At 39.1% G+C, this 23244-nt stretch overlaps 1 protein-coding gene across 1 annotated transcript in view; it reads left to right on the top strand.

The window, feature by feature from the left end:
* grid2 (glutamate receptor, ionotropic, delta 2) overlaps window positions 1-23244 on the top strand; it is a gene marked incomplete at both ends in the record, with an annotated part of 484572 nt that overhangs the window by 414703 nt on the left and 46625 nt on the right. Inside the window, one exon of the mRNA XM_080499738.1 lies at window positions 2816-3011. Coding sequence (XP_080355864.1) covers window positions 2816-3011 — 196 coding nt within the window. The remainder of the gene's footprint in view (window positions 1-2815; window positions 3012-23244) is intronic.

Below are 23244 nucleotides of genomic sequence, written 5' to 3'. Positions count from 1 at the left end.
ACACACACACACACACACACACACACACACAAAAACACAAACAAAGACTATTTGTCACCAGATACATTCAGCTGCTGTTCACTCCATTTACTTGCTCATTGAGCTGCTTAGGGGGAATATAATTGGTTGCAAAATGAGCTAGCATTCAAACAGGGCAGAAACTGCAATGTGCGAGGAGAGCACGCACGCACACACACACACACACACACACACACACACACACACACACACACACACACACACACACACACACACACACACACACACAAACATCCAATGTATATGAAATGGTCACAAATAGACAATTAAAACATTTATATTTTTAAATTTCTATCAAGGCAACATACACACAAAACGCCTCCTTGAGAGAACCGATGTTGGTGTTTTTGGTAGAATCCACAAGTTCAATTGAGTTTGATCAAAAAGGATTCAGCTCTTGTTATTTTCATTTTCTTTTGAAACTTTTTTATTTTGGACCCAAAAGACACACACACACACGCACGCACACACACGCACACACACACACACACACACACACACACACACACACACACACACACACACACACACACACACACACACACACACACACACACACACACACACACATATTAAAGGTGTCTGGAGGGTAAACTTATAAGGGTATGAAATCAGTTCATCTTATTTGCAAAGCAAAAACTGGAGAAAGTTCATCTTACAACTTGGAAATTTGACTTAGTGCCATTTACAAAATGTGCTTATTTCCATGCTTTGTTAAGTTCATTTGAAGCATTTAGATGTTCAGATATCCATATTTTAACTCTTTGTCTGGATTTCATTTTCTCTATTTCTTTTTCTTTTTCTCTTTCTATTTCTCCCTCTCTCACTATATGCACCACTAGAGATCAAGGTTGGAGTTACTACCCACTGATTCAATTCACAAAGTGCAAGTCTTGGTCAGTGTGCTGACAGACCTTCATATCCATGGGGGAATTGCTAGGAGGGAAGATTATTAAGGCCAAAGATTAATTGACGGCAATAAAAAATTCATGTTCACAGCAAAGTTCATTAAAATCTTCAAAGGTTTTTTTTTTTTTTTTTTTTGTCTGGAATGCGTAGGAGAAATAGCTGAAGCATGGAGGAACCAAAGGGGCAGCGATAAAAAATAAAAAAAAACACTGATATTCCAAACGTGTCTGCTTCTGCGTGAAAAAGCCTTGTAATGATGCAAACAACACCTACTTAAGTTTGCGCCCACTGTTAAATCTGCTCTGTGGGCGTACTGTATTACAACTGAATTAATGAAGTAAGATGCTACACCCTTTATGACTTTACTCTTCATTAAACTGAATATGTTTATTGTTTTTCTGTGCACGTTTTGATGCCCAAATTTCTGTCTCTCAAATTCCTGGGTGGTATGTAGCGACCATTTAACAGGCAAACACTAATTAGTTCCTGTAATGCTTCTCCATTACATTTCTCAGCGGCCAAAGTCTTTGAAAGACAACCCAGGCACTGTTGCATGATAATTACCAATAGCTTGTGTTTTGCCCTAGAGGTGGCAATTTATGGGTGAAATAACAGAATAAGAGAGAAAGAAAAAAAATTACAAGAATGACTGGGAGTTTTTTTTCCCCCTTAATTTTCAATTCTTGTGGCCGGCTGGTTTAGTTTCAGATGTCAACAATGTGTAGTTAGCCAAACCTTCTTATTAGGAACTGTGAAGAGGGTGAGAGCTGCTGTCTAAAATGTTTTCCACCCTCATTTTTCTCCCACTTGTTTGTCAGGGCCAGTTACTACCCCCCCCCCCCCCCCCCCCCTTTTTGCTCCATGTCAATTATATGTTGCTGCCAAGTCCATCCGCCGCCCATAGACCGTGCAGGTCCAAGTCATTCATTTATGAGGAGGAGATTGTGGGAACCACTGTACAGCTGGCCTCTCCATTTATACTACATGTGCACTGTCCAAAACTACTCCTTTCCAGATCTGGACAGCTATCACTGCATGTTAACAAGACAATAATCAAGTGTTGATCATACTACATGCCCACCACAGCAACTTGCCAGGACAAGAGTGCAGACCAAGATTCAGTCTGGATAGTCAATGCAAAGTTGCTTTTGAGTGGTTTTTTTTCTCCTCTCATTGTGAAACAGGTTCATTTAGTACTATGGACTTTCTCATAGTTTAACTTGTGTATTGTCTCTTTATTTCTTTCGTAAAAAAATACTACTCCCACTAAAATGTCACTAGAAATGTTCTTTTTTGTATCCACAAGGTACAGGTGAGCTCTTCCACTTCATATCTGTTGGAGTCATAAAAGAATAACATGCTCTCATAAATTTAACTGACAACTATTGAATAAAACATTTGGCAACCCCCCCCCCTTGTGAAAGCAAATGCTTCCCTAAGAAGAAAACTGCAGTCAAGCTAGACTTGGCAATGTGAGTTAATTTCATTGAATAGAAAGCATTGTAGTGACATTTTGAAAGGTTGTTAACTGGGAACCTTATATGAAAGAACATCATTCACCCATCTGGTGAGGTACCATGGCACCCACTAATATGCAATGTGAACTAAAATTAGACCGTGGTCAGACAAGTTAGTTTTACCATACTGATGATGTGTTGCTGCAATGATATTCCTGCTCATAAGGAAAAAAAGAAATCAGGAATCAGTTTCTGCTGCAGCTGAATTCAGTGTCACCACAATCCCACCACGGGATGAACAGGAGGTACTTCAATGTGAAGCAGACTGTTCAGGCAGAGTCTGCATGCTGCTTTTTAAAAGACGTGTATGAAAACACACTTGTGTATGACTGTCTTGTGTTTCTCTCTAGATCTCTACAGGACTTATCCAAGCAGACAGAGTTGCCATACGGTACAGTGTTGGACTCTGCTGTGTACGATCAGGTGCGCTCCAAGGCTATGAACCCCTTCGAGAGAGATCCCATGTACTCCCAGATGTGGCGGATGATTAATCGCACCGGAGGAGGAGATAATAATGTCGAGGAGTCAAAGGAAGGCATTCGCAAGGTAGGTTCTTAATTAGTCGTCATTTTAAAAGGAAGAATGTTTGACACATGTGAAATTGCTGTGGTTAGTTAAGCAAACGCTAATACGGGCTCCTGTGAATGAATGGGCACAGGTAATCAACATCATTGAGTGTCATTGCATATATAGTTTACTTTTAGATAATTCAAATTCTTACATATCAAAATTAAGTATTCGCATAAATAATATTAATACAAAAACATGTAAGTGTCATGGTTTTATTATGTTGCATAAAGTGTGCTTAAATGGCATGGTCATATAAACTGTTTGCGATTCCGGTTTACATCTGTTTTATGTCTGATCTAACACTCATGTAACTCTTCTGAAGCTTAAGCTGATTTGCAGCTTTGATTTTTAGATATATTTAAAATAGGCACAATCATAAACAACAAAAATATTTTCAGCCACTAAAATAGCCTATTAGCATGAATGGCTTCTCACACAGGCACAGTATTAGATACCCATGACCAAATATGCAAAATTTAAAGCGTTTGTTCATCTCTGAGACACATCTCTTAGTACATCCTGTAAGTAAATCAGCTTCAATCAGGTCAGCTTCATCATATATGTTTGTGCAATATCAAGTTTCAGCCTTTTTTTATATCCAGAAGGCTTGAGGCTGACTGGGGTAAACTTCTGTTTATGAAAAATGGACATCTGGTTCATCGTCTCACATCACGATTTACACTTTTCAAGACAATAATTTAATTCCTGTCGACGACAGTCATGACTCATTTGCTCACTTAGTGGTGCATTTGCGTCTTTATATTTCAAACTAAAAAACCACACGACTTCACCAGCATTACAAATGTTTTCATGCTCATTTGCTTGTGTGAGCTTCTTCTGTCTTTCCTACAAAGAGGAATCCTAAATCTTCTCAAGATTAGACATGGGAGTGTTGTAATTACTGGGATTGTGTGGGGATATCTTATTCTAAATTATGTTTGGCATTTTCATCTTGAATAGCATTTTTTTATCAGCTACTTCTTGCAAGAGACTCCAAAAGATTTCAGAATAAAACGGTCTATGTTCTTATATGACCTCTTCTGTCACATCAAGATACATTAACACGTTAAAATAATGAGTTTACTAATGCCATTTCTACTCAATCTTTATTGTTATTTCTTACTGCCTGTAATACACATAAGGAATTAAATATGCAGACCATATAAAGTACAGTACATCATAACTGTACACAGACAAATCCCTCTTTTGATGCACTGCTCATGCTGCAGGGTCGTCTGTGTTGACAGGGGATAAATCTATGTAAACGATCTTAATGATACACAGATAACGTTCGCATGGCTAAGTACTTAATTCCCTCAATGATTAGTCGGCATCATAAATACCTGACTGTTGCATCTCATTTGCACCCATACCACTTTCTGTTTGCACTGCGTTTCTCTCTTCCAGAGGGTCTCCCTTCATCCTTTCTCTCTCCAGAATATATTAGAGTTGAACCACAGCCAAAATGTGGAAGTTATGGGAGGAGTGATTAAAGTGGCGGGTGGTGATTCTAAATTTATTGGATAAATGCGGCACATAACAGCATATAAGAATGCAACTATCAAAAAAAATGTCTGTTGGCAAAGGCTTTTTTTTGTGCATGTGTAGCTAATCTGTAGTATCTCCAGAATCATGAAACATTGTGAAAGAAGATATATTTATCATCCTGAGTACCATCCTGAGTACTACTAAAACTTGGTAGCCTTATTACCTTTGATGTGAGGGAAGCTGCGTTTTTTACAGATGTGTTTGTTTGCTTGTTTGTTTGTTTGCTTTTTCCTGACATTGGCTTTTTGCCAATTTGATCTGTCTGATCAAACATCATCCCAGATTTGGTCCAATGACCTATCTGAAGAGTAAGAATGCAGGGAGGGAAGAAGTTATGCTTGCTTGCTTGCTTACTATTGATAAATAAGTCAAGTAATGTGTAAGTTTAATTTCATAGAGCCTTCATGACTCCATGAATGATTTTTCTTGGTCATTATCAGTCTCGATCATTCACAGCTGTATCTCCATCTACATATATATTGGGGAGTAAAGTTAGATTTATTTTGCACTTTACTGATTATGTTGTCACTTTGTGACTTTGATTGAAGCGATGTAGAAAGACAAATTATGAAATGTTAGTTTGGGAACTTAATTCAACCAGTTTTCCTTTTCTTTGCTTTACATTTGTGTTGTTTGTTGACATTAATAGGTTACATTCAGATCACAACATATTCAAAAGGTAAATGTATAATAATTCTTGACACGTTACCATGGAAATAAGTTGATAGTTATCATTCACTATAGGTCGTCATCTCCTACTTTTAATTGAAGATCAACCATAGCACATTTATTGGTAACAAGATGTTCAAATGTGTACGTTCCCTTATTTGATGTATTGTACTAAAAGGTGAAATTGGCACTACAAGCACATGTGTGTAGAACCGATAACAACCAACCGTGGTCACTATCAGGGGCTGACACCATTTGAAACGTGTAAGCCAGGTCATTATCATAGAAAAACATGGAACAGAAAAGCTAATTCCCCAACAGAACAAACTACAACATTGACCATCCAGACTGCACCATGATGTGGCATCACCGCATAATACAAGGTTAGCAGTGTGGTTTGATATCATCTCCTAACACTGTGGATGTTTGATACCCGGAAAATAGCAGGTCATAGCGGTGGCTTTCACCAGTGAGGTCAACAAGACCAAAGTCTGCTGTATTCCACTGATAGGCTATTGAATGTTAATGGGCAAAGTCAGTTACACCTTGTTTGTGTATCAGTATACCATAGCGACCGAGCACACTCAATGTAAGACTGCAGTAACCTTGCAACAGTGATATCTGAGGAAACAGCTCCCTGTGTCTGCATGCTTTCAGTGGGTGCGAGGACAGAGACACTGTTAGATATAAGACTGCACCAGGAGAGAAGATGATCTGGTGAGAAATGCATTTGAAGAGTGAAAATGGATGAAGTACTGCCATTTAAAAGGTGTCTCTGTCTAATATCAGAGGCTCTGTTTGTAGGTCCTGTGTTTTCTGGTGTACACAAGTAAGTAAGAAAACTCCTGTGTAAATGAGATGACTCATTTTGTACTTTGAACGATAGAGCAAGTGAGACAGCAAGCCACCAAAAAAGAGGCTTTTCTACAGCTACAATTCCTTAAGTGTGTTGAAGTGGCTGGTATATATTTCCAGGAGTAGTCCTTCTGAGTGAATGATTCTTTAATTAGCAACTGAGCGTGAATACTCTTTGATTAGTAAGCTGTATGGCAAAGGCTTGCAGATTCGAAGGAGTTGGAAGATGCAGGGCAAGATTGAAGGAGATTGAGAGAGGAGCGGGTTTTATGGATCAATTCTGTATAACTGAGGTGACACCTCCAGAGCAGCAGCGAGCACAGCAACATTGAGCTCAAACTCCAGGCAGAGGCGCATCCTTCTCTATTCTGCATCACACTTGATTTCATGTTTTTTTTTTCTTTTATTATCTTACATTATTAATTTTACTTCACACAGTCTTTCTCTTTCTGTTTTTGGGTCTACCTTCATTTCTCCTGCGTGTCCTATATCATCTAGCTTTTGTTAAAAGCTCCAGGGTGTACTCCGGTGGTTTATAGCTCCAGTTAACTGCCCAAAGTCAAGTTTTCTGTGGACTGCAGTGACACTGACTCTGATAGTTGTATTTGAACTCCCCAGTGAATCTCAAATTCTGCTTTTTAACCAATCCTGATGATAGTATTTAAATGTAATTTAAAAATAATCTTTGATACAGAGCCTTGTGCATGTGATGGTCAACCTGTTAAGATCCCCTCACACACTAACGACTATTTTCTCAGGGGACGAGTGAACATTATCTTAAATATTTTTCATTTCAAGCTGGAGGCTATTCGGAAGGCCATTAGGAGACACCCGTGAGTCAGTCAGACTCAGACATCTTTTGTTCTCTGTCTCTGTTTGATTTACTTCGAAGTATTTGTCTTCCTCAATCCAGTCCTTTTGCTGTATTTGATTCCTGTGAGGTGAAGAACTTGATATGTTTCCCGCCTCAGTGTCATACTCTCTATCTTCCTCTTCTCAGCTTTCTCTCCTCCCCTGACCCCCCCCCCCCCCCCCCTTCATAATAAACCTCTTACTGCTCTCTGTCATCGTTGTCTCCTGTGCACTATGGATTTTCTCCCTTTTCACTTTCGATCCCCCGTGGCAAAATGATATTATATGTCAGAACAGGTCAGCGTCTGAGCTGTGTCTGGTACCAGTCACACAAAAACATGAACACACATACACACATGCATCCACATGTAGTGACACACACAGACACGCCCAAGTATATGTTCACAAGACCATAAGCAATGCGCTTGATACACATAAATCAACATTTCCACCCATGTGCATACCCCACATTCATTGGTGCACACACCCTCACCAAGCCAAGGCAAAGTGCTGCAGGGTGAAGCCTGTCACCGAGTAATATATGTGCCTCTGTCACTCCAGTCAATGATCAAGGCGTTCAATAAAGTAAGAGGTGCTGCACTTCAAACTTGATATCTCATTAACTTTGTGTCACATATGATATCAAAGACTGGAGTGCAGTATGTCACTGTTTGACATAATGGCATCTTCGTTTAGGCCGATGCATTACTCACTTGTGGTCGGCTCAAGTTATTCTTGCATAGTCTCTTGAGGGCAAGAAAATATATATATTTTTTTTTCTGTCAGTTCTTTTTGTGTATGTGAGCCTTTTTTTTTTATCTGAGGAGCTCCTTACAGCTAAATATTTGGCTGTTGTTCTAACAGTATATTCTAATAATACATTTTAGTGTGAGTTATTTAGTGTTATGCACATCCTTCCTGACATTAGGCAATAATCAGATGAGCTAATAACATAAGGAAACAGAAAATCCGCTAACGTTAACAGTCAAACACGATTGCTCCCTCAGTTAAATGGCCTTCATCATTGAAGAACAATGCCTGCTCATACCTGTACTTCTTCTTTATTGCCATGCATGTACAGCTTGAATGCATGCATACCATTTATACTTCACCGATGTGTGAATATCATGAGGTTTTATGTAGTGCGATGATTGTTTTGTAGTCCCAGATGATTTCAGCCGATGTCACAGAAGAGAATAACGTATAGTGCAATGAGAGATGAAAATGTATCTCACTGAGTGGCTCTTATGTGCAGATACTATAGCACAGTGGATACACCATTGTGGTGTACGCTCCAACATTTCAGCCGAAACCCACAAACTATTAAAGCCCTCACATTTGCATGCATGTACATACATTATGCTGACACACACCTGACTCAGTTGATGCAAGTGTCCCTGTGTGAATATATATGACAGCTCCTCTGTCAAGCTTTAAGCGTCTCTGATGACTACTGAGTGATTTTAGAGTTGAGTGGATTGCCAGTTTGAATGATTATCTTTCTATGTGACTTTCAATTCCACTATGGGAATGAAGGTCCCACTTTAGAAGATGCTCCTTTTCTCACATGCCCTTGCATGCCGTATATTATTATTATTCCAAACTCCCATAATCGTGGCAGTTCTCTTTAATGAAAAATGGAAAGAAAAGAAAAATGCTGGCCTAAAACCTTTTCTGCAACATTATCAAGGCTACAGATAGAGAAAAAAACCGCAAAGGTCTCGTTCGTCAAATAAAAGTCACATACCTCCTTGACATGGTAAATATTTAAGAAGTGAATTCTCTATTCCACAAGCAAAGCCTCAAATGAAATACCATAAAACGTCAAAGAAGAGTCCAGGCTTTTGTTTGCTTCAATCACCGAATTTGGCTGGCTTTTACACTGTATAAGGAACAAGCCTTTAACTACTTCTTTAAATACTTTCACACAAAACTTTGGCTCTGCCGAGATAGGGGGTGGCATCAGAATTATTATTTCGACTTTAACTGCTTGAATATTACTACATAAAGAATTCCTCACTGTCAGACCGTAGGGGAGCTTCTTGGTTTTAGATATACTCTGAGATGCATGTCGAGCAGTTCGGTAAAGTCTCCTGAGAGATTTGGAATGAGTTCATCATTGATGGATTGCATTTCAATGTCCATTTGAACACATCCAGTCAACAGAGAGAGAGAAATGTATGAAAATATAAGGTGTCTGTCTGCCCCATAAAAGTTATAGTGTCTGCTTGATTTAAAGCTTTTCTTTTTGTTGCACTACTAATGTTTTTCTTTCTATCACGACATGAAATTTAAAGAGCAGTTGTAAAAAGAAGCCTAGCCCCTCATTAATATATTTGTTGAAGGACTTTCTGGTTATAAATGGCACGTGTTAATTTAGGATCCAGTTTTAACCTATTTCTAAAATGGTGACGTTTTTAAATATCATAAGTGGTTATAGGTTTTATTTATACACGTATCAAACAACCTTAAGAGCAAAAGGAAATATAGAGGATGGCTATGAAACGAAATGTTTTATGTCTATATTTGGATTATATCATAACGAACCGCGTTTGCCTCCAAGAAATATGCCACATTCTGGAGTATGAATTTCAAGTTTATTACCATGCCGAAATGGATCTGAACCTTTTTGCTGATGAGGTTATGTCCATCAAGCGAAGCACACAGGGTTAATTCACATTTCATAACCACTATTGATTCTTCATATACATATTTTTTAAATGTTACATAATGCAGTTATTCCAATTTGAAAATTCATCTGTTCCCCGTATGCCGAACTACACTGCATAGCAAGACTTTTTTTTTTTCATTTCTTAATGTCTTCTTATCACCAGCCCCCCATTTAGCATAATGACTTTAGAAATTATGATAAAAATTACCATCATTTCTTCACCTCTGCAACATATATCTTCAGACTGGAAGTGAAAAGCTATGTATTGTAAGCCTATAAGCTTTCACCAATTTACCATAATGACTTCAGTGATGATGATAAAGATTATACTGATTACCCTGCCAGATAGGGCCGATGGTAAATCAACCAAGACCTGTTTAGATCCTTCGGCCCTGGCCGAGGCCATCACGACACTCCAGAGGACAATTGAGGCAAATCAGAGGTGAGATGGAGGGAGGAGGGGAGTATGATCTGGATGGTGAATGGGTGCTCGGGGAGAAGAAAAGGGCAAAATGGGAGATTTAGGAAGGTGCAAAGAGAGTGATAAAGGGGAGGAAAGGACCTGAAAGACTGAGAGAACAACTGTAGATTTGGTGAAGGAGGACAAGAAAGAATTATAAGGAAAGGGAAGGATGGATATAGAACAGGAGAGAATTGACGGTCAGGGACTGTGGTTTGGTAGAAATATATGAAGGGGAGATATGTAAAAGAAAAAGGAAAGAGGTGGGGAGAACAGGCTCAAAGAAAGGGATCATGGGACTTTAATGCCATATTTTTGTAATACTTATTTTCTTTTCCTGACGCTATAAAGCTCAAATACATTTCTTGGATCGTTAGCAACGTGAGAACATATCACAGCATCATGTTGTCATTTTTAGTTAAGGTAGTTCTCCAATTAACCATGCTAAGATAAGTTAGAACTGAAGATCAGTCTCACCCTACTGCTTTAAGAGCTGTATAGTTGCTTAATACTTTGCACTACAAAGGTTACAAGCAACAGGACTTTAATGCATCACTGAATCTATACTGTGTGTTTGATCATAAGCAGTGTAAAGTCTTTAATTGCCACCCGTGCATTCTAAAATTAATTATTTAATGTTAAAGCTCGTTTATGGTCATGTACACATGAAAACAGATATCTGTACTTATAAGGGTGTTATTGTCATTTCTGTAATTCACACTTTTATTCCATTGCGTTGGAATGAAAGGGCGCTGACCTCAACACTGATGGTCTGTTTAGGAAAGGATTTGTGCATACCTGTATACGTACTTAACATTTAGTATAAATGAGCATTTAGTCCTTTGATGAACAATAGGTGAGTGACAATTTATCTTCTATTACTGTTTAACCCACTTGGAGTCCCAGAGGGTTGGAATTGCTTCCAGCTGACATTGTGGGAAATGAAACACCCTTTACAGTGGTCCAGTATACCACAGGGCTAATATAAAAAGATAAACTATCACACACATTTTCACTTATAAGGACATGTCCCCAGTCCACCTAAAAAGGATGTGGTTTCATTGCGGGATGAAGCCAGATTACCAAGGAAAACAAAAACATGCACACATAAGAAAAGCATACTAACTCCTGTCAGAAAGGCCCCACTGTGAGATAAGAGCACTAACCACTACACCTCCGTGCAGCCCCGAGAAACAGCTTGAATGAAACCAAAATGGTTTCAAAGATACCGTATCGGCATCTCCTGTGTATCAGTGTGGAGATGTATGTCAGTGTGTGCACATCGTAACTTGAAGAGGCCACTCCTGCACCCATTTGGTCTATCAAATGCCAGTTAACAACACAACTGTAGGCAGCTGAGCTCTGCGAGTGTGTACGTGTTAATGTCAGTGTCACGGTGCTTTAAGGACCTCCTGCCAACCAGCCATTGGTCAGGGAGTTGCCAAGGTTACAGAACAGGGTGGCCCAGCTGTGCTCGGGTGACAGATCCCTGTGTTGATGATTCCTCTCCCTCTCGGTTTGAGACAGCGAGGTCGATGTTTTATGAACAGGGCTTTTCAATCTCAAGGTTGTCCCCAGCTATGTGACTCTTTACAATTTGCCATGGAATATAGAACATCTGTCCTGCACTTCTTCTTCTTATTCCTTTAATTTAATTCATTTTCCCCATTTTTTCTCATGTGCTCTCGGTTCTGTTTATTCCCAAGAGTGAACTCATGCTGTTGCTTTTCTAAGCCAGTGCAATGTCAGGGTGCTATCGCAGGAGGGCTGAAGTAAGACCTCTTTCATTAGATTTTTAAAAAATTAATGTTTATTTATGTGTGTGTTATGTATTTGATTGAATTTGAATGAAATGTCTTTAGAGGCATAAGCTGGTGATATATATATGTCACTGTGGTTTGGTACGACTCCTGCAATATCCTCTGTAATAACCCCGCTTCTGCTTAGACCAGAAAAATGCCTTTTTGGCTGCTGGGCTCTCTCATTTTCTTTTTTCTAGTAGTGCAAATCACCCTGACAGGAAAAAGTGAAAGCTTTTTTCCTGCAGAGTCTGATAGCTCATTAGAATTCAACACAACAAGCCCAAACAGCAAACATATTTCCCTGCCGTTACAATTCTCTGCCTGTGTGATGACAGGGATTCTATGTTGTGACTCAGATTTAGGGAGACCAGATGAAAAGGGGGTGTTCAGACGGAAATGGGGAAGAATTTACTCTTCGCATTGGAGTAAGAAGATGGCAAAGATTGAACAAGACATATGAAACTAGGGGATGATCAGTGGTGAATTCATTGTGGAGAGAAGAGAAAAAAATGTATTAGAAAATAAACTTTCAGAATATAAGAACTGATTAAGAACTGCAATATGTGTTTGAAATGGTGACACATCGCACTTGAGTCAACAGGAGAGGTGAAGAATGAAAGGATGTGAGACGAGAAGATGGTAGGTGTTTACCGGAGAAGAAATGACGAGGAAAAAAAACTGTATTTCTAATCTCCACTCCTGTCTGTTTATATTTTTCCTCTATATGTCCGCATATCTTCTAATGAAGCCAAATTGCCTTTTTATCTGTCTGCCCCTCTTCTGCCAGCCAAGAGTCAATTCATCTGACAGCCTCACAATCCTATTTTTTTTCTGTCCCCCCCTCACCTCTCCCTCTGTGTCTCAGTGTCTGTTTTCTCTCCTCGTCGTTTGTTCTGTACTGTGCCTCTTGTGCTTGTTAATAATTATTGCAGCTAACAAGGAAATCAATGAAAGTCAGTGGCAAGAGCCAGCAATTTATGTGCTGCTTTATTCTGCGCGCATGCACGTGTGTGCGTGCGTGCGTATACATGCATATTAATGGTATCTAATTATATGTATGTTACTGTATACTATATATGCAGGCATAGCATTTTTAGGCACAGCCAAAAACCGAAATCTGGATGGGATGGACGCATAGATTGTTGGTTGATTGATTGATTCATAAGGAGAAATTAGCCCTACTAACCCACATGGTTCTTTGTAAATACTGCAGACAATGAGGAAGCAAAAATACAAAGTGAAAGCCAAAAAAAATGGTCTCTGAGAGGACAAAGACATTTGAGATACACTGCGTTGTTGGTTCCGTTAATTATTTCTTATGATGACCACCTCTTTCATATAAATGTTTTTATTACACCGGAGTAACACTTTTGGACTGTTGATTTGCTGTTGGCCCTCCATCAAAATGATCAAGAAAATACTCACTCAATGGTAAATCCCAGACGTTTTTTTTTAATATATATATACATGTCACATATGCGATGACATGTTTTACATATAGAAAAGCTTTTTCAGAGAGCTTCGTGTGTTGCACTGCCATCTGCGCTGCTCGGAATTCACTCTTTTGGATGTTTTTTTTTGTTTTTGTTTTTTCAAAATTGCGCTCCACTGCACCTGTAAATACACTGATATTTCTATGTGCTGACATATACATTTAGAGTCAACATAACTGTAACAGAGTGTGAAATTAGGAAAAACTCTATTCAGCTGCTGTTAAGTTACTCTTTAAGCTGTTTGAATACCAGGGCAGCTAGTAGATGGAGTTGGCAAAAATAACTGCCTTTGTTAAATTTTTGTTGTGTTTGGTTGAGAAAAACCTGGGAACAATTCATCGTTCAAAATTGTTTTGCACTCTTTTTAATCTATTGCTGAACCGAACAGGAAACACCAAGCACCAAGGCTTATGTGCTCAGATATTCAAGTTATTTTCTCTCGCTATATACTAACACAATTTTCAAACAAATGAAATTAAGACTTTTTTTTAAACCTTGCTATAGTCAAATATTGCCCTTGAGTTGTAACAGCACTAGATTGAATACTAAGTGATGCAGTTCAAATATTTTAATCAAGATCTGAATCATCTTTGACATTATTATCTCCTAAAAGTTGTGGAACTTTCCCAAATTTCAAAAATAAGTCTCCCTAAACTCAACAAGTATCCGAAACCAAGATTAATACCCACAGGGCAACAATCTAGCAAGTCTATTGTATGCCTCTGGTATACAAAGAAATCTGATGATTGCTAAAGCTCCCTAAGCCATGGTCTGCTTGGTATTCTACACGGTATGGTTCAGTGTCTGCAGCAAGTGTCGAGGGTGGTAAGTGTGTGGTATCAGCATCAGCTGAGCCAAGCTCACAGGGTTATGCTGGTTTGCCAGACTCAATCGCTTCAGTAGCGAGCTCATACAGCTATGATAAGCACCAAGAGGACGGCATTTATCAGACAGTCTTCACTCACACTGCTTTCAGCAGAAGAAACTTTTACTGACTCAAAACCAAATTCCTGTAGAGTTTGTAGAGTCTCTTTCACGTTTTGTGTTTTTTAGCAGTTTGATCATAAACTAAACAAACAACATGCTTTTTGTCCATGCATAAAACCTCCAGACACTGATTCCTAGAAAGTATTTTACTTTGGAGATAATTTTACTTTTTACTGTTTGGAAGTGATAATTGTTCTAATGTTCAGTATGGCGGCATCATAATTCTCACTCAGAGTCATTAGTTTGCCCCTGATTAGTCTGACATCTCTAATGAAACACCTCTAACAATGGGCACAATGGCCTTAATGATATTCACACACCCTTAATGAGATGACTCAACTCAGTGATAGGCAGAGAAGGAGGGAGATGACCATGTTTTTCCATAACAATAATCACAAAAACAGAAAGATGATTCTATTTTGAAAAATTAGGCACGTACAACATCGCAAGGGAATCATATTGTGTGAAAAAAGAGCGTTACAATTGTTAGAGTAATGATTGAGGTGCAGAGAGGTTAGTTATTAGCACTCAGGGCATGGATGGATGGATGGATGGATGGATGGATGGATGGATGGATGGATGATTTCACAAGACACTCTGCAACATAAGTACACGTCCAAACCAGTTTCCACATGTTTTCGTGATCCATAAAACAGATTTTTTTTTTCTGTCTTGAGCTCTTTTCTATAATATAATAGGTTGATAACATACGTAAGATAATATATAATTATTTCATTTATAGGCCATCAACAGATTCTAATGCTCTCAAAGTCCATCTGAAAGAACTATGGAAAAGAATACAAACACAATTAGGCCAATATAAACAAACTTGCTGAAGTTGGACAACAGCATTAATCAAAGGGCCAGAGTAGCCATGCTAAAAGAAAAAGAAAGAAGACTTTTTGAAACGCATTTTTCAACTGCTTGATCTGCGTCATGTCTCGGCAGCTCTGCAACCTAAAGCCAACTAATAGATAGCATCTGCATTTCCAAGATAAAGAGAGGATAAGAGTGAAAAATAGAGGATGAATCAGTGCAACTCCCTTGTGTTTTGTACAGGGGAACAAACAGCGAGTTCAATTTCTGGACTATGGACAAATTATAGGTAGTGGGGTGGTAGGACGGAAGCATTTGTTGAAAATGAAAAGCAACGCATGATAAAAATGGTGGGATATCTGATTACCACTCTCGCTTATCCTCACCGCACCCTTAGCCTTTTCCATTTCTCATTGTTTTCTCACCAAATCTCATGTCTTTTATCTTCATTCCTCTCATTTAAAATAGAAAGTTTACCCTTCTTTATCTCTTTTCTTACATTTATCCTGCCCTTATTTCTTCCTTTTCAGTCCACTCTTTTTTTTCTACCTACATGTTGGTATTTAGTTTTTTTTTCTTTTTGTGTCACAACTCTTTTGTGCCCTCTTTCTTTTTCATTTCCTTTCTCTACACCATCTCTTCATTTGCTCCACCTTCCCTTTACTCCCAGGCTTCTGGCCAGTGTCGAGGTGTTTTCACATCTACTCCTCTTTCTCCATTCCTCCCTTGTGTCCTCCATCCCTCTTTTTCCACTGTCCTCTCATTTTCATGCAACTCGCTGGGTAGCCATGCTTGGCGTCTTTATCTCTGTCTGTGGGAGAGGAGGCAGCCCAGTGCCAGCAACTAATGGACTTTTGGAGAACACAGACAGCCATGCATCACAGTCTGGAGAACTGGGGAGAGCAGGAAGAAGGATTTGGAGTAAAGCCAAAGCCAGAGTGATTTTGGAGCGGGAAAGAGGAATATGTGAGAGAAAGAATGGTAGTGAAGGGAAAAATAAAGATAGAGGGTTTCCTAAAGAAGTCATGTGAAATAGAAAAAAAAAAACTGCTGACGTAGTGGGAGCTGTAATCAATAAATTCATATGGTACTGAATCTTTAAAAATGTAACACTGCACAGCGAGGACAGAGAGCTGCACCATGCAACCATGCAATGTTGTCAGCCAGCAATATTTCGATGAAAACACTCACAAACAGTGTAATATCCAGTAAAAGGAACTCGTGATGGACTAATTAAATACTTGGATCATCTGACACAATTATAGGAAGAGGAAATGGCTCAAAACGATTAATTTGACATTTTTTTCATGCAATCTGGTGTTGAAGTTGCTTCAAAGATTATGCAGAGGTAACACCGTTTATTCATCAAAATACTTCAACCCTTTTTAAATAATCTATTATTTAAACGAGCCAAAGTCTCTCTTCTCTCCCGCAGTCATTATGTGTTTGCTGCAAAATCCTCAAACTGAAAATTGAGCCAATACCAGTGAAATGCTGAAATGTCAACTACCTGCTAAAAGAAATGGACCTTTAAGATCCATATAGTTGCATTAGTAACTATACCCAGGGTGGAATTGGCTCGAGATAAACTAATGGAATGTCCCCCATCGCTGGTTTTCAGAACCCTGCTGCTGCTGAATTATGTACATTTCCTAAGCAGAAGAAATGTATGTATGTCTCTCGTCTAATATTTTGCTCAAATGTTGAAACTTATAAATAGAGCATAGTTGAAACAATAAAATCAGAAAGTAATTTTATTAAAGTTCTTAATATTTCAGCAATGGTTCATACACCAAATCCCCCTTTTTCCACAAACATCAGTGTTATGCAAACATTCATTGACTGTAATTGTTGATACATAATGCTGAGTGGCAATGCTTGTCAAGGTTATTAAACCACTCAGTGTAAAGCTGAATCTTCAACTCTTATTCAACCACTATTTAGTGCTTTACTTCACTCATCGTCCTTTTGTGGACATTCAAAGAAATAAACGTGATGGACTTTACACTGATTTACACTTCGGATCCTGGCCAAGCATGAATCTTTTGTTTTAAAATCGCCAAAATTGAGTTCAGTATTTTGATTCATAGCATGCATAATGGATGTGGTTGAGATCATGTTTGGAATATTTGTTGAATAAATAATGTCTTCAAAACAGTTTAATTTTGCACAAAAGTAAATTCACCTGGTGCTTCCCACTGTGATTAAACACTTAAACTCAGCAAAGTGCAATAACCTGCTGGAGCTTCCAAAGCTTCAGCTTGATGCAAATTGTGCTCTGGGTGAAAACGGAGACAATAAATTTATGTTGATATCCTCAGAGGAAAAAAAAAAAACTGCATCACAGCTGTTTTCTCCTTCTGCTAAAGATCCTAAAGAGCATCATGAGAAAAATCTCAAAATCTGATCACATCAGTCAACAAGTTTTTCCTTCCCATGTAATATAGGAAACCAGTGACACAACTTTTTCATTGTAGAGAAATTCTCTTTTTCTCTTACATACCAGCTTGGTTGCTCAAAAATAGATTAATACACCTCATGGTACACCTTTGATTGAATTAGGGAATATTAGCAGAAAATCGCCCTTAAATAGATTGCAAAAACTGTGGAATGTCATAATTCTGCATGGTGAGTAAATTCAACTAAAGCCCATATAGAACAGGTGCTGAACACACCTGAATGTCCTGATGGCTCACCGCTACATTCAACACAAAACCAGATAATGAGCCACTCATTGCAATCAGCCATGTTGAAGAAGGGAGACATGCAGAGCTGCGGCCCTCCAGGATCTGAGGACACGTTTACACGTACCTGGGTATCTGAAAAAAACGTGATATTTCTCTGCGTTGGGGCCGTGCATTTACACATACCCTCAGCTACGACTCACCACTAACAATGATTCCTGAAAAGTCCAGCTCTGTTGGAACCTAAAGGCAGGTCGGCTGATATTTACATCACAATTCCTGATGTCCTGTTTTTTTTCCAGGATTCTGATTGGCTATCATGGCTTCATGCTTTTTGCTACACTGCCGTCTACAGGTTTGGCATGCTCATAGCAGCTCTGAACCAGCTGTATATGTGGGTACGTGTAAATTAAGATTTGTATTAAATCTAGAGAGGGAAATATACATAAAAAAAAAAAAATGGGTACACGTAAACGTAGGCTGAGTTTGAGACCCCTGATATAGAATGTATCTCATCTGTGAACCCAGTAGTCATGAGTTATGTCCATTTATAGAGAAAGGAAAAATGTTTTTCTACTTTTGTACCTTAAATTTCAAACACATCGGTGCAGAAAGAGAAGAGTGTTGTTTTACCGCTCCCTTGTTTGATCTTAGCTCGTCATGGTTTCCATTCACTGTCAAGCAGTGAGAGTGTGCTGCTTTGTTTTTCTTCAATTCTCTGCCTCCAGCAGGTTCCCATAAGGACATGAGTAACAAGCTGGGCTTTATATTTTGAAATGTGCCTCCAGAGAGAAAAAAGCAGGGAGAGGACTGATGCTCAGTACCTCAGGCAGAGCGGAAGGGGAAAGTCACCAGTGTCTCGGTCACATCTCGAAATGAGAGGAACCCCAAGTGTGCATGTGACTGCAGAACACACACATACATAAATGAAACAAATAAAGACTACAGCCGTGGGATAGAAAGTGTTACAGGTGAAGAGGTTGTCAACATACAGGCACACATGCTCAGATGTGGTGAACTGGATTATGGCTGAACAATCATGACATATGCTCATAAAACCCTCAATAAGTGCATTGACTTCCTCTCTCTTATGTACTGTGTGTGGTCAGGTGGACATTGAAATTCAGTTAACATTCACCTTAGGTCTGGGTCGAATTGACAGTTTTCTTTGGCTCATACTCATAACCTAAACAACTGTGGGTTATCTGGTGTCTGTGATCTTTCCCCATTAATCTGACAGCTGCTTGTATTGACTCCGATGAGTGACGGCTTTTAAAACGATTTCCACTCTGTCTCACATGTTTACCACAGCGGTGGCCTTTCACTGGTCAATGTTAACATCGCTGTTGGGTTAGATGAACCATGACTGGAAAATGAAAAGCAGTCAAGCAGCATTACAATAGGAGATGCTTTAAAGTGCAGTCAGACATACAGTCACTGACAGGACTGTATGATCTCTACAAAATTCATTTTATCACATGGCAGGTGTTCATTAATTTTGTGCAAGTGTGGCTGGGAACCAATCAAATGAACAGAGCTGTTTTGAAACATTGGCACAGCTATCCAGTCACTCCTCCGACTCAAACCGTGACTGCTCTCTGTCAGATCTTCTATGTCAGGTTTTTTGGAATTCGTTCACATTAACAGTATTTTTGGGTCCAACAGGTGAAAATATCCTCTGAAATCTCAAATTATTCTTGGATGAATAATGACTCCTGACAAGAAAGTCACACCGTTTAATTACCCTCGGGACCGTATGTAACTAACTACATAGACTGATGGTGTGAGAGCACTCGCTCACCTAAAATCTGTTGCTGGAAAAGCATCTGAGTGTATCAGTCATCATTTTTTCCTCCTTGCCTTCATATCTATTTCTGTCACACAGTTCCAATTAAAATGCCCCCAAATCACACTGCATTGCTTCCACACTAACATGCACATTTTATTTTTTTGAAATGTAAGAGCGATAGGATATTCATTTACGACACACATGGAACCTGCCTGCAATGAGTGTCAATGTTTTCCCAAGCAATTATTCCTTGGTGATGTAAAAGAGCTCCTGACAGTGTACTTGAACCATTTGGCACCAGGACTCACCACTGAAAGTTAATGAACTTAATTTAGCAGGGCTGGCAGAGTGTCTGAGCTGGTGTGAAGGCTACAGCCTACATTTGATGAGCCTTTTATGTTCCCCAAACTGCTTTGGCAGCTAACATGTTAAATTGGCAGAACACATTTGGGATCCTGCCTTGAAACGGTGTCTGCAGTCCTGACCTTAGCAAGTACACAGCGGTATACTGAGCTTATTTCATGCCTCTTCCTGGTGGCACCCAAAGGTGTATATTATGTGTTTAAATTGCCCTTCTCGCACCTTTTCATGTGGTATCTCTCAACCCCTCAAGGGAATATCCTTTCAACTTGGCACACATGTTTACTTCAACTCCAATAACTTGTCTTTAACATGACTTCTCTGGAAAGCTTTGAAGGAGTTCATTCAAACTCTTCACACCTTATCTGTCACTCAAAGATAAAGTGATCAGATTGTGAGGGTCAGGGGTCAAGATTTCTCCAGAATAACTTGGATGAAATTGATTCATATTTTCCCGAGTCTTGACACATACACCATCATGGACAAGGTCATAGTCACCTTATGCCTTATACTCTATTCTTGACACTTAAAATGTCTAAACATCATCCGTGTTAATATTGTTGAGAGTAAATCATTTAGTGTCCAAACTCAAGACAGTGGGCCAACTGCAGCCTGACGTTCACTTTAAATTGGCCTCGAGCAACATATAAAAACATCATCGGATGATCCACACATGAAACTTGCACTTGACTGTATTTTACGTCCCACTGTTAACACTCGACAGAGCTTGAACAAGACACCTCTTCAACCTTTTCTAAAAATTGCAGTTACTTCAAGGCTTCCAAATACTGTGACGCGCTATTTGACTACAAGCTTCATAATAATTAGAGGTTCAAATCATGTGATTGGACTGAATAGTATTTTTTTTTTTAGAATGAGCTCTGATGGCTTTAAGTTTTATTCTTGATGGAACAAGGCTAATCAAGGAAAAATGTTGCTGCTGGTGATCAAACAATGAGAACTGAAGTGAACTGAAATACCCACTCTCTATTATAAGACTGTCATTAAAACAGTTTTGAGTTTGGGGTCCTCAGTGAAAAAACATTTTTTTGCAATTAACTTGTTTTAGTTGACTATTATGTTACAGTTGCTATCAACATCAGAAGTCCACCGGCTAATGAACCTTCAAAATTAAGAAAACACGAATCACTTAAAATACTCATGAGCATTTTGATTTATTTTTTTTAAGTCATAATGTTAAATTCGAAACAGGTTGAATGAATTGGCGATCACATTGGACAATCTGTGTTGCGCAAAAATATCAAGAGAAGGTTCAAGGACACTTTGATGGAGTGCAGTTAACAAGAAGACGGTCAAAGCTTTTAATGTGCTTGTTTTCTTTGCTAGTGGTCATGAAATTTGGAAAGTGCAGAGTTGTGAAAGCTGCCAAATCAGGCTCCTCCACAGGGTGTCTGGTGTCATTGACCTTGACAGGGTGAGGAGCTCAATAAACTGCAACAACCTTGAAGTCAGTTAGCGATCCTCCACATTAGGAGGAGCAAGGTGGCAGACACAGTTCACACATTTATTGTGTCCACCAAGCATGATGGAGAGGATGGCAACCAAGGGGCACGCACACTGGGATAGGAGTGCTTCATTGATAAGTGGATAGAAAATAGATGGCTGGACGGAGGGGCAGACATCCTGTCCTTGCTCTCATCTCCTGTTGATGTCACTCTTGGTCTCGCTTGCATATTTTCCCATTATTTTGAATTGTAGCTCTCAGAAATCAGACGAGCCCTCACCATAGCAGTAAACTGTTCTGAACCTTGACACGAGGAAAACGGAATATCTTGGGTATAGAATAAGAGAAGTCAAATTCAAAGCTGCACACAAATAAACTGCTGGCAGTGAGAGACGTCTGTAGAAAACTCTTTTCATTCCTGCATTTCAACTTGAATGTAGTCACATGCGTAGGCCGCATGCAAATAGAGAGCTCTGTGGTGGGGTGTGCAGGCACTTTTATGGCCTCGTGTTTTATACTCCGAGGGTCATTTTTTATAGTATTAATACACAATTTCCCAGGTGTCATTGAGGAGCTTTTTGATATGTTTATGACTTTTAGTTGAAGAATTACCACAATATCTGCATTTAACTTCTTAGGTTTCCTCCATATATCATCTGCAAGTCTCTCCAGGCTTTGTGTTTTTCCACATTGAGCCTGCTGCCACGTCTGTTTCCCTCTGCCACCGTCTGTGTTTGTCATGGCCACATTTGGCTTCTCAGTCTTCCTCTTTGTTTCAATATGTTTTGGTTTACCGAAGCTTTCCCTCAATTTCGCCAGCTTGCTGTGCAGAAATCTGTGGTGATGAGTTTTATGATCAAAAGAATCAAAGAAAAGTCAACGTGATAGATGTAATAATTTTGGTGCCAGTCAGTCTCGCGTTGATTTGTTTCCATGTTTGTTGCACTTCCAAATAGAGGCAAGAAGAAGTTTTGTTAGATCACACTTGTATAGGTCATCCACCTCCTGTCACTTCTGAGACAAGATGTTTCACAGAAATGTCTTTCTGTTTGTCTGGATGTCTGCTTCAAATCAGTCACTTTCAAATAAAAGATAAATCAAGTCACTATCCGCTGAATGAATCTCGTTCATTAAATTAAGAAAAAACAGTTTTCCTTGTAAGGCTTAAATCAACTCTTGGGATTGTGATGTGTATAGTAGAGCTAGAGTTTGTGACTACTCCGCTATTAAGTTCCACATTACATTCAGACACCACTTCTTTTTTTTTTTGGTGTGCATGCTGCCACCACCCATTGCGTTTGACCTTGAAGCCCACTTTGATGTTGGATTGAATCATTTTCCTACCTGCCAGTGTCGCATCCATACAAATGTCTTGGAAAACCTCACGGTGCAACATCCCCCTGGTTTTTCTGCTTCAGTTCTTCATCGTTGAACAGTGAGCGGTGGCTGCACATCACACATCTGAATGACTTCAATCCATCTGAAATTTGCTCCCAGGCTGCCATTGAAAAGTTGTCTTTCTGAACTTTTAGCCTAAGGAGTACCTTTATTAAAAATGCCTATTCCGTTATGTGATTGGGGCAAAGTGACTCAGTACTAGATCTGGAACATTCTGAAGCTAGAGGAGAAATAGAGTTCACAAACAATGATAAAAAAAAAACCCAACAACACTTAATATACATGATAAAACAAGTTGTCAAAACAGATGTCAGCTTAATAATATTTTTCTAGACAAAAAACAAAAATCTTACAATTCAT

This window comes from Blennius ocellaris (genome assembly GCF_963422515.1).
Source record: "Blennius ocellaris genome assembly, chromosome: 7".
NCBI classification, from domain to species: Eukaryota; Metazoa; Chordata; class Actinopteri; order Blenniiformes; family Blenniidae; genus Blennius; species Blennius ocellaris.
The sequence above is the reverse complement of the archived record's forward strand: the minus strand, read 5'-3'. Positions and strand labels throughout refer to the sequence as shown.